The sequence below is a fragment of the Alligator mississippiensis genome, chromosome 3, assembly GCF_030867095.1.
Source record: "Alligator mississippiensis isolate rAllMis1 chromosome 3, rAllMis1, whole genome shotgun sequence".
NCBI lineage: Eukaryota > Metazoa > Chordata > Crocodylia > Alligatoridae > Alligator > Alligator mississippiensis.
The window spans coordinates 65,404,589-65,416,878 of record NC_081826.1 but is presented as its reverse complement, the minus strand read 5'-3'; the positions used below and the strand labels follow the sequence as shown (position 1 = coordinate 65,416,878).

General features: G+C 35.9%; 1 protein-coding gene across 2 annotated transcripts in view; it reads right to left on the bottom strand.

Moving 5' to 3' along the window:
• Nucleotides 1–1,521: 1,521 nt before the first annotated feature.
• Nucleotides 1,522–12,290, bottom strand: part of LOC102562782 (cytochrome P450 7B1) — a 194,377-nt gene continuing 183,608 nt past the window's right edge. Inside the window, exon 6 of one of the 2 annotated variants that reach the window (XM_014606812.3) lies at nucleotides 1,522–8,323. In XM_014606812.3, the coding sequence (XP_014462298.1) occupies nucleotides 8,027–8,323 (297 nt within the window). In that variant the 3' untranslated portion in view covers nucleotides 1,522–8,026. Of the gene's footprint in view, nucleotides 8,324–9,461; nucleotides 11,654–12,290 lie in introns of those variants that run through there. The other variant, XM_019498705.2, reaches the window with a different exon arrangement.

Genomic DNA, 12,290 nt, shown 5'->3' with positions numbered 1-12,290 from the left:
GTATGGGTGAATCAGATTTGTTTGAACTTTCTGTTTTGCTATACAATAATTTTGAAGACAAGTGTATTTCTGCTATTATAAACATTGTATTTGAATATTCTTATGTCTGAGATTATAAGGAAACATGCCACATGGCAAAAAGGTGGGCAGATATAAAGCTGTTTTATATGACGATTAACTGAGACAGATCACATTAAATTTTATTTCAGTCCTTTCAAATGAAAACTATACATTGTACAGTGAATGCTTCTGTATATGAAGGGAAATTTCTTTTCCTGTATGTTTATTGTATTTTAAACATATATTAATTTAAAGAATTCAGGACTTTTAGAAGTTATTCCTCTACCTGGATTTTTTGTAATTCTTCAGATTTTCCTGATTTGTCATTGTACAATAGGTATAACTACAAAGAGTAAAATAGCAAAGTAACAAACATAAAATACTTCAGTCATGTTCAGTTTCTTAACTTTAAATGTGTAGACTGTCACTGTTAACAATTATTCTATTCATATTAAGCATGTAACTAATGAATGAAAGGCACACAATGTGGAAAAGGGATATTCTCAGTACCTCCAAACTGTCACACAGTTGAAGCTTAGGGTCAAGCAATTAAGCTTTTAGTGTCAAGATAAATAAAAGATAAAATACAGTACAGGAAGCTATTATTTATTCACTCATACAACAAGCTTCCAGAACAATAAGGATTCCTCAGTGCAAAAAAGTAAACTTCCTAATGTCCCAGACACTACTGACATATTTTTTTACAAAATTTCTTTGAAATTTTTTAAAAAGAGTTTTGTTATATTGTTTTCAGGTTATTCACCTTTTTTTCAAGTATAGTAAAACAATGCCAGTTTGAGTTTTCCCAATTATACCTTGAATAAACTGTACTGATGCATCTGAACTAACATACTTCTGCATTCAAGAATCAAGGCACGATGACTTCTGCAATGTCTGACTTGCATAATGAAGAGCTCTTTGAAAAATTCTACCCACCACAGTGATTCTTAGAAAAGCTAAGTTTCCTAGTGCAGCGACGTATATTGAGATATTTATTGCAAAAAGCAAATTTCACATTCTTTCATTAATGCAGTGTATAGAACAGTATCAAGTATAGAACAGTTTTTACTTTAGCTTTCTTTCACATGTATCTTGGATTACACAGAGGAATATAGGAGTTTGAGGGGCGCATTTGGACACTAACATGGAATTTGAGTTTACCCATACTAAGTTGGACTTTTGTCCTAAGAGTCATATAATTATCATCTGTTAAAAAGGTAAAACCTTAGCATCAGGACTGGTTTAACCCTGACAAGGTTCAATGCACTGACTTTCTTTTTTTACATGCACATTACTTATCGTAAGCTAATACTGACACACACAGGGCTTTTTTTCCTTAGAGAGAAATGTTTCCAATAATCAAGTACCAGATCAAGTACCCTATGCTGAATAAATCACTTTAAAAATTGAAAGCAATAGGTATGAAAAGTGCAAGATCAACCAATTACAACAACAAAAACAAAAAGCACAGGAAGTCATTTATTAGTAAAATATATATATATTCAATTTTATTGCATCTTTGACATATACAATTCCTATAAGATATTAATGATTAAAATTTATGAAATTTTCTCTCTCAGAAATTAATAACCTCCCTTATTTAAATCTAAGAGTCTTAACAATGGATAGTAACTATTAAATTCAGAATCTAACTGTTGTTCTATATACAAATGTCAGTTTATGGAATTAAGAACAATTCACAATCTTTTGACCAGAAGAATGTTCCATGATAATGAAATAAAGGCTATTTATACAAGTGAAGTTTACAGATCAGTGATTACTCATAAAAATAGCAATTCTGAGAGTTGTGTATGGTAGTGAACTATGTTATAGTGGCTTTAAGGTAGTAAACTAAGGAACACTTTCTTACCTGGTCTTTACTAGCATATTAAAAACATATTGCTAGAAATATATCAATTGAAATATATAATTTACAAACAGGTACATTCATATAATCATATATGGCAGCACTCTACTTCATGCATAACTATATGGTAGTTTACAATGTTGCTCAAAGAAGAAGAAAACATAGTTGAGGAATAAAAGTGTCAAATACTGGTGCTCACATTTTGATAATGAAGTATTCACTTTCGTAAGTGGAAAAAGTTTTAAAAAAGATATCAGACTCTTTTTGACTGCTCCCAGAAGTGACTCTGTTGGCTTACAGCTTTCACATTTTGAATATGAACTGCTTGTGTATATGGCAGAGAATTTCTCTCTCTCAAAAAAAAATAGAGGGAAAAGTTAGCATGTGCGCACACACTCTGGGCTATGTGGTGTTACTGCACCAGGGGGCTGCTGCTAATCAGCAGTTTCACTTTTACAGCTGCTGAGGCAGTACATCATTTCCCCATAGGATCCCTCCTTTTCACAAAATAGAAAGTCCAGTGACCTGAGGAGCTCTTGTGCAACCCACCTGGCTGACATATGAAACAACATTAACAGGCAAGGAAGGAGTCCAATCTATGGAAAGGATGTTTACCACACCTCAAGGCCTAAGTGGCCTATTGTTTATCTCTGGAGATAACAAGAGGATGACAAAACAGCAGAAAGCTTGATGACTTTGCAGTATTATGGACAGTTCATTGTTGTAAACAACAACATTTTCTCTATATAGGCAAGTTATCCATTTTGGGGCCATAAAATGACCCCCAATGCTATCCAAGCTTTGGCTGTGTGATGCAAGATGCCATTGAAACCCCTTGATTGAATTATACCTGTAGCCTACATCCTGCCTCGTGCATCAAGTGTGGAATTCCTTGATGCACTGTGATCGGCTAAAGAACCAGCCATGGATCTAACTGAGACCAGTGGGAGTTCATTAGGGGACTGTCCATTTCATACCCAGTAACTGAAAGCTGCCATGGTTCCCCAGGGGGAAATCCTGTGGGCCACAGGCTCTGACTTCAGTTTCAACAGGAATGGTGCATGTTGGGTTATTTGTGGGAAGGTAGTGAATTGCTTTGGCTAGTGGCAGCAGGCTCAGTTCACTGCAGACCTTGTTTAGTCAGCATTCCTGATCAGCAAGCATGATCCAGAAGAGTAACTGGCTCAAACGCCCCTTCTTTCCACCTTTTAAAAGGTGGGTTAGGGGAAAGGGGGATTCACCTTACAATAAGAGTATGTGATGAATTGGTGCTCGTGGGGAACATACTTGTCAAATAGTTTGCAATACAAAAGTGAATCATTGCTAGAGTCTAGAGATAGTTCATGGGTGGGACCTCACCAGGCAACTACAGCCCTTAACAAACAGCATTGGGTGGTTAGATGGCCGCAAAAGTTGTGAACCAGAACATCTTTCAAATTCCTGAAATAGCACAGATTACTACTGTAGGAAGGTCTGGGTCAAGTTAGAAAAGGATCTTCTCTGCCTTGTTTAATTTTTATTCATTTGATTATTTAACAAAAACGGTGGGCAGTTTTACTCTAAATCAAGTCCTGTGAGATACAGAGAATTCTTTATTCATACTGGTATAAGTACATGTAGACAGTACTCTGTACCTCACTCAATTGAATCCTTACTCCTAAATTTATAGCCTGGCATTTGTGTAACCTAAACTTATATTTAGATTATATATGCCTGTTTGCAGATTCTGTATCCCTTGTTTTATTTCTGAACAGATACTGTATAAATCAATCAGTGATTAATCAGAAATCAATAATGATTTCTAATCATCTTGGGCATAGTCTCATTATGTCCTTCTAAATTATGTTGGAACATGCAATTCAGAACCCTAAAAACACAGTATGATTCAAAAAGGTCTTCTGTTTAAAACAAATACCTACTTTATTTTCACAGTTGCTTCAAATTTGTTTCAAAGTGAAATGCCAAAGAAGGATTTATCATAACTGTGGCATGAAACATTTTACAGCTTACATTTAAGCAATAATGTAATATAGTCAACACTGTAATGATGTCAACATTTTCTCTCTCTCAATAAAACAGGTTCTAATGTCTAAGTTGGATTGTGAGCTACGGCTGAGTATATAATTGCCACTCTGTTTGCCTACAGAGTCGCTACATTAGTAACTAATCTCAATGTGAGAGGATCTACATATAAACAAATTTTATTCTGTTGCGCTACAGTATACAAAGCCATAACCAGTGTTTGCTGTTGATTAAATACTGAAGAAAAGTTAAGGCATTTAATCAACTGCAAAGCCTATTTAATGTGAGTATACTCCAACACTGTAGACATTGATATTATATATGAAGAAGAAAATGTTTCCCCAATATATCTCACAAAAACATACTTTTCTTCACAGAGGATTTGGAATGTGGCTTTTGAATCGTTGAAAGCCTTTCTGGTAATGGTTATGTGCAGTGTACTATTTACATGAATAATTGGATGATCTCAAGTAAAAATAAAACTAAATAATTTTAATTCTTAGTATTTAGGTAGTGGTTTTCATCAAGGTCTCTACAAAGGTGGATTTGTTTTCCCTTATTCTAAAGAAGTGGGAAAATGAGGCACAAGGAATTTAAAGCCAGCATTTTTAAAAGCATCCACTAGCTTTGCGTGCTCCACTAGATGGAGACACATTAGCCTTCATTTTCAGAGTTTCTGAAGCTTCCCTTCAAGCTTTGTTGTGTGTGCTTACACCTTTGAACACCTTGCCTTTGGTACCGTCAGAGAAAGGCACAAGTTAATGAGTACTTGAAAATCTAATCTTAAGTGACTCAATACACCTGAAGAACTTTCCACAATGTATGTTCTCAAATTCCTTGAGTCACAAATTAAGACTGTGTTTGTATTAATATTGTTTGGTCCCTTTTCACATCCAGGTAGCCACAACAATTCTGTGGAGGGTTAGCCTCACTACTACGGAGATAAATGCAAATCCTCTTGTGGAAGGGAGCAGAGGCTGGCTCCCCAAACTAACCTTTATGTGCTGACATGGCTCTCCAACATGTCTCCAGTCTAACCTCTGTAAATGGCAGGTATATGTTTAAGGCCTTAGGCATATGTGTAGCACCACATCCCAATATTTGGGAAAATGGGCATTCAGGAAGGCAGTAGATGGGGCACATGTCTCAAAGACGCTACTCGTGGATGACAGATGACTTTCTAGGATTTCCTGCCACAATAAACATCTTGGCAAGTCAAGAACAATCAGAAATACATTTCAAGCAATGGAATAACTTTGAAATATATATATAAAAAAAGAAAAGGGAAAACAGCCAGTTGTTGTAAAACAACTCTAAATATGTACTGAAAGTGTTGCTTGCAGTTTTCTGAACTTGTCTTAATAATATAGAGTTTTACACAAAATCCACACATCTCTTTCAACTATCTCTTAATAACATGAGGAATGAAGAATCAAACAATTAAGGGAAGTTACCCCAAATAGGAGCCAGTGATTCAGACTTCTTCACACTATGTAGGGACAGTATTCTATTTCCAAACATAGATTAAAAGGCACCATCAATTTGTAACTTAATCATATTTAAAAAAATGATTGTAAAGTATTTTAAGTACCACATTTGTCCTAGAAGATCTTTACCATTTTGCTATTATAAAAAATATACAAAAGAGAAACTGGAAACAGTTGTCAAATGAATGTAATACAATAACCACAACATTTTTTCTCCTCTAGTATCACTTAGTTTTAATAATCTAAGGTATTACAGGCAACCAACTAGGCCAAGTGGAAGTCTTTTGTTAAGTTGATGGTGTCTTTTAAACAGGCTCATATAAAAATACAGTTTAATGGTTCAGACAAAGCAGTAGACTGTGTAGGTCTCATCCAAAGTTCATTCAAGTCAACAGAATCTTCCCTCTGACTTGAATGGCAGTTGGATAGGCACTATAATTGCAGTAGATTTTTATTGCAATGGTGTGCAAATAGCACACTTCGCTTTCACAAAATACTAATGAGCCAGTATTACATCCCCAACATTGTAAGAAGACACTATCTCAAACCATTTCCCTATGAAAAGTACCACATGCCAGAAGTTGTATTTCCTGGGGGTGGTAGTGAAGATCAAAGGAGCCTAAAAATGAGTTGTTTTTTTTCCCCTTTACTTTAAAATAGCCATAATGGAGAGAAAAACAACATCACAGAGAACAGATTACTAAGCAGTGCATTTGATAGTACTACCATATTGTACTGATTATATATGTTGACTCTTTTTCCTTCCAAAAGACCCATAAAAAACACAGTCAACATGCATGCAAGGCCATCATGTAAGCAGATCCCTGACAGTTTGAATTTCTGTACTTAGAGTGGTGTTTTTACTCACATATTGCATACACCCTTTTCCGCCAAAAATCAGCCCTCCAACATTGTGATGCATGTTCACTCGGGGGGGGGGGGGGGGACAGGGCTCATTTTCTTCATCTCCCCTAAAAGCATGGAAGAGTAGAAGTATGATGACACTGTGCTTCATAGTGACTTCCAGCTTATCTCTCCTGGTCAGCAAGTAGCATAGGCACAGTCCAGTGTTTTAACAGTCCAGTGTTGACCCTTTCTCAGCTTCTCTGAAATTGGAACCAATATTTGGTTGAGCTGCTTCCAATTTGAGTGCCTGTGAAAGGGTTAACAACTAACTTCGTCTACGTTTGTACCCGTGCCCCCCGCCTTCCTCAACTTGTTGGAAAAGAGAGAGAAGCTGGCAGGCATTTTGAAGCATAGTGTCTCCATGAAAGAGCCAACTGTAGGCCATGACCGATTCTGAAAAAATCTTTTTCTTCCCCTACATTCTGTCTTCCAAAAAATGAAAAAGATGCATGTCTTATTTAGGGAGCATGTAGCATGTGAAAAAAATATAGTGTTTTTTGCATATACAATAATACCAAATTAGAAATCTTTTCAATGCCATTTTTATTTTAGCATTTTTAATGCATTTAAGCCTTTGGATTCTGTCCTTAGTTTTGTGATTCTCCTATGGGACCTTGTAAAGGGCAACTGCAGTTTGAGATCTTTATCTGCAGTTACTGACTTTTATTCAGAGAAAAAGCTGTTTATATAACAATGAAACAGAAAATAAGCCAACTTATACACAGGGTCGACTTATAATCAGTACACAAAGGGTATTTATATGTTGCTCTTGAAAAATATGCAGATATATTGGTAGTGAAGCACAGTGTCCAACCTCTACGATTTTAAGACACTTGTTACTGGGGTGGGGACAGGAGAGGTGCTAACCCTCCTGGGGTTTGAGAGAGAGGAAAAAAAAACTTACCTTGCCTCTCCTTTAGTGGTATCATTTATTAGGGATTCCCAGGAGCCTTTGAGAACCTCAACCAGCCCTTCCGTTGTATAGATACAGAATTACAGGATTTGTTTAGGTCTTCTAACTTTAAAAAATACTATTTTTTTCTAAGGGGTTTTTGTTAGTGCAGGGGTGCTTTGAAAGGCCATTTGAATTTTCCCTGTGCCCCACAGACATTTGGGAGCTATAAAAGGGAACATTGGCCCTCTAAGAGAAGGAAAACACAAGATTAGGTTTTGTGTAGTCTTCAAAGAATTTTGTTGTAAGTCTTGACACCATGGAGGTAGAATAGATAGTAGAAGCTCCTCACTGGTAGAAGGTCTTTATACATGTCTCTCTTACCCCTCAGTAACATTTTTCCTTACCTAGTGTACTGATGCCTTCAGAAGGGTACTTGTTTAGGGAGTAAATCTGTGGATCTAAAACAATGAGCTTCTACTGCCTGAATTAAAAAACCTATATTACAATAAGAGGTGTAGTGTAGACTGGCTTTCAGTGGCTCCTGTTGCTGACTGAGGTATTGTTCAGGGGGCACTGTCTCAGCTGTTTCTTCCATGTCCCCTTAACAATTTCCAGCCATTCCTGCACTTTTCTACTGGTGTATGTGGAGGTGATCCTCCAGCCTTTAAGTGGTAATCATTATTCAATTTCTCTTACTCAGATGAAACCAGAACGAGAAAAAATATACAAAGAAAATTCAGAACGAAAAAATAAAGCAAAAATCTAGATTAGTGTTAAATCTACAGTAGCTTACTTTTCCAAAGACTTTAGCTTGTAGCGAAAGGCAATATCAGAGTCTGGCAAGAGAATACCAAGCCCCATACGATTGTTGTCAAATCCTAGGTTCTTATTTTCCACTATTTCTGCATCAAAATGGGTTGCAAATAAAATAAGAAACAACTTAATTTCATTAACTGCAAAGAACCTTCCAGGACACTTGGTGCTTCCAGAGCCAAAAGGCATCAGAAAATATTTCAGCTTTCTTCCCCTTTTGTAGAAGGTAGTTTTCTTCTTGCCATTTTCTATGTACCGATCAAACTTATACTCCTGAAAATAAAAGAGAAAGACTGTAAAAATTAATGGAGCAGTTATATCAGCAGCTTCATTTGAAAGAGGGTGTGTTGATGTGTCTAGAACCCTGAAATAAGTTCAAAAGCTAAGCCAAGGAGCCATCAACTTCATTTCTTTACTCCCTTAAAATGAGTTTATCAACTTTCAAAACCACTGTCATTCCCTACCCCTCCCCAAAATCACTCCTAAAAAACCCAGTGTTTTGCTTAGCTCTTCTTCACTAAACTGTCATATCTCATCCACCTGAATACTCACTTTGTATGTAGTGTAATTACACTATGAATGTTTTGAGACAGAGATAACAAACCATAGCAGAAGGATAAATGTGTTTGGTAAAGCATCATGCATACATAAGGTACTACACCTATTATTCATAACAGTAACCTACCAAATTCTTCCACTGCCCATAAATTAATGCATTATATCGATCTTGTTCTTTTTGGCAAAGGGAGGCTCAATCTACCCCTTTCCTCCAGTGGTGTGGACTGTTCAGGAAGCAATCCTGATAAGATCCTATCAGTTTTTCTGTCAGTTGAAGGTAGTTGCTGCATGACTTTCTCACATAAGAATTTCAGTATCTTGGCATAGAAAAAGATGTGTGCAATGCAAGACAAAAATCTAATGGGTGTCATAACAGCAAGCATTTTTCAAGTGTAGGACCTTGTAACATTTTGCCCAGCTATTTTAGCTTGTAACTTAGGTTCCATCAATTTAATAGCCTTTTTTCACTTTTAATATCAGGGTCATCATTTAGAGCTAACTCCTGTTTGTGAATGAAGGAGATTTGGCAATCCTAGCTTAGTCCATGGTGAATTAAACCACTTATGAAATCATCATGCACGCTTTGAATGAAAATGACAAAACACTTCCTGCTTATGGTCACTCATTAGCATTTGTCCTGCTTTGAATACATTTGCTATAGTGCAAGCTATTGAGAGATGGATAGGAACAAGTCAGTCAGACAGAAACCATCTTAGTTAATAGAAATATTGATAAAAGATATAAAGGGCTTACTCCTGACCACAGTGCATCTTTGACAATCCACAAACATTTGCTCTACACAAAAGAGCAAAGTTAATGATAAATATGATATTTTAATAAAAATGTAAAAAAAAAAAATCACACCCTACATTTTCTCTCTCTCCTGTATAATGCTTAGCCTATAGACAAAAACATAATGAATGCTTCCTTGACCATCTTAATCATCAATGATCAATGATGGTAGATGATTCAAGTCTCCCAATGACTTGTTCATTTCCTACCCCTCAGATCAGAGGCTTTTGTACTGTAGTCCACAGGACTTCTTGGCTGTCAGGAAAATTAAAAATCTTAAGCAAGTAGTAGAGATGGTGGGAAGCAAAATGGTCCAAGAGAAGTTCTGCATATTGTGTTAACAAGAACATAACAGACAAGGATATGTAACTTCACAAGCTAAAGGTTGGGCAGTTACTTTTCTAAAGGATACAGACTTGGATTTTTCAAGTTGCCTAATACAGTTAAAATGCCAATTTGCACTGAAAAAAATCAAAGCTTTGACTTCTCTGAAAATCACAGCAAAAAAGAACTGTGCTAATTTTTAATTTTTTTTTCAATTTGAAATAACCCAGTAAAAACTGAAAACCCAAAATATGATATTAAAAAAACCCACATTTTAATATACACATCCTACTAATGTAGAAAAAACTGTTGGTCTTCTTATGCACAAAATGTAATAGCCTTAAAATCTAGCTATCCAATTACATATATTCTAAAGCACTGCCTCTCCTAAGATCAAAGATCTAGGTATGTATACTATAACAGGCCAGTACTTTCTTGGTATTGCTTGTGAGCCATCTCAAGGCTGAAATGGATAAGATAACTGCTGTATCAGGTCTAGAAAAAGAGGAAACATTTAAATACCACAAAACTGCAGCCAAACAGGTAGTACAAATAATGGTGTGATATCCAGGTGTGTGCCTAGAAATCTCAGAAATTTGGGTTGGTTTTCTTGGGTTGCCTGGGCAAAGAGATAGTTTTAAGGAAAATTGTTGCTAATAGAGTAGGGTTTACTTTTTTCTGTATTGGTGGGATAAGTGAGAAAAAGTACAAACAAGAGGTAAAATTCTCACTGTAGGGCTGTCCAACTTGACAGCTCTACCTGAAGTAAGCAAACTCATGTGACTGAATTTAAGCTTTCCTCTCAGTCTGAGAAGTTATGATATAGAATTCTTTATTTGATATTTTATTACATGGGATTCCCTTGCTTACTTCTGAGGCTTAGGCTCATTTAAGATTTAGAAGGTCACTTGCCTACGTATTATTGTTCATTTTCTTAGGCTGTGAGACGTGATAAAGGAGATAGCTGGTTACGTTTATGTTCATTCTAGTTGTAGCCTGAATTTACTATTAAGTCTTCAGAGGCAACTTGATGTTACCAACCCAGTCCACTAAGCTGCCCATTTTCCCAGGACACCTTTTCAACCCAGCATGTCCATTACATATACAGCAAACCCAATCTTGCTCTGTCATAACACTGAATCTGTCTCCATCTGATGCACAGTAGATATTGTTTAAAGTACACTGAATATTCAAGAACAAGGCAGAACAGTTATTTTTTCACTTTTCAAGAAGGTCCATATGTTGAAATCAATGTGGTTTGCAATGTGTGGATCGCTCATTTAGCATCAATATGGCAAAGTATCCGAATTAAAGCCATATTACGAAAACTAAACAGAGCAATACTGAATAAATACACTCTATACACAATTACATGCTAACCTCCTGACAATTATTTGGCATGGGAGGTACTCAACTGCTCCCTAGACAGCCTCTGAATGGAAATCCACATAGAGAAATGGACTTTTGACATTAAAACATTCTACACAATAAAGACACTGCAAAAAGTTATTCATGAGTGTTAGATTTTAATTAAAACATTACATACTAGTAAACCTTTGAATAATTTAAAAAAATACTTATACATAAGCTTATACATAACCTTACTTTTCTTGTATGAAAGGAAAACTAAGATATGTTTTTTTCCTACCATTTTCTATATCCATAGCTACAGTGTTTAAATTTGTGGCCAATCTTCTATTTATCAGTTCTTTAGGCCAGGCTTTCAATGCCCTTAATCCTGCTAAGTAGCACTTTATTCCACAACTAGTCCCAATGAATTCTGCAACAGGATACTATCCAAACATGGAAAGGATATGAGAGTCCTATTCTCAGATTTGCACATTTTTATTCTTAAATTTTCCTAGAAACAACAATTCCAGAAGCTGTGTTTCTAAAGTTGGTCTTGCATTTCATTCAAGTCATAGTTTTCTAAAAAATATGAAGAAATATAATATTCATTTTGAAGTTTAACTATGATTTATAATACATCACAACTTTTTTTTAGTAAGAATCAAACTAATATTATTGAAAATTGATCACTTGCTTGGAAATGGGAAGTGGAAAATGATTTAATTATAAACCAATACCTCTGTACGATGCTTGAGGCATTTGGTGGTCTTATTTTGTGGAATCTCAGTTTCTATATGGCACTCTACACTAGTAACAACAATGCTTCAGTAAAATCTATGGGAGAGTACGACTATTCAATTTGCATGCAGGTGGTGAACTTCTGAAACCGTATTAAGGCTGAGCCAGGGTGGATTAATTTCCAGTCTTTGATATTCATTAACTCGAGCTTCAGAAAAAAATACAAGGAGATGACACAATTACCCTCAGAGCATCACTGCAGAGCAACAGCTTTACAATCTCAAGTTCACAACACCATACTAATTGACCAAGAAGGGGTGAATCCCCATGAAGAGAGGTGAAAAAGCATACGGTTCAAGTAAGACACTGCTATTATAGAGCTTTAGAGAGTCAATGACGCTTTGGGGACACTTAGCTAAATGGCCCACATTATTTGCTATTTAAACCACCTTTCATTATTCAGCCCTCCTTGGGTATC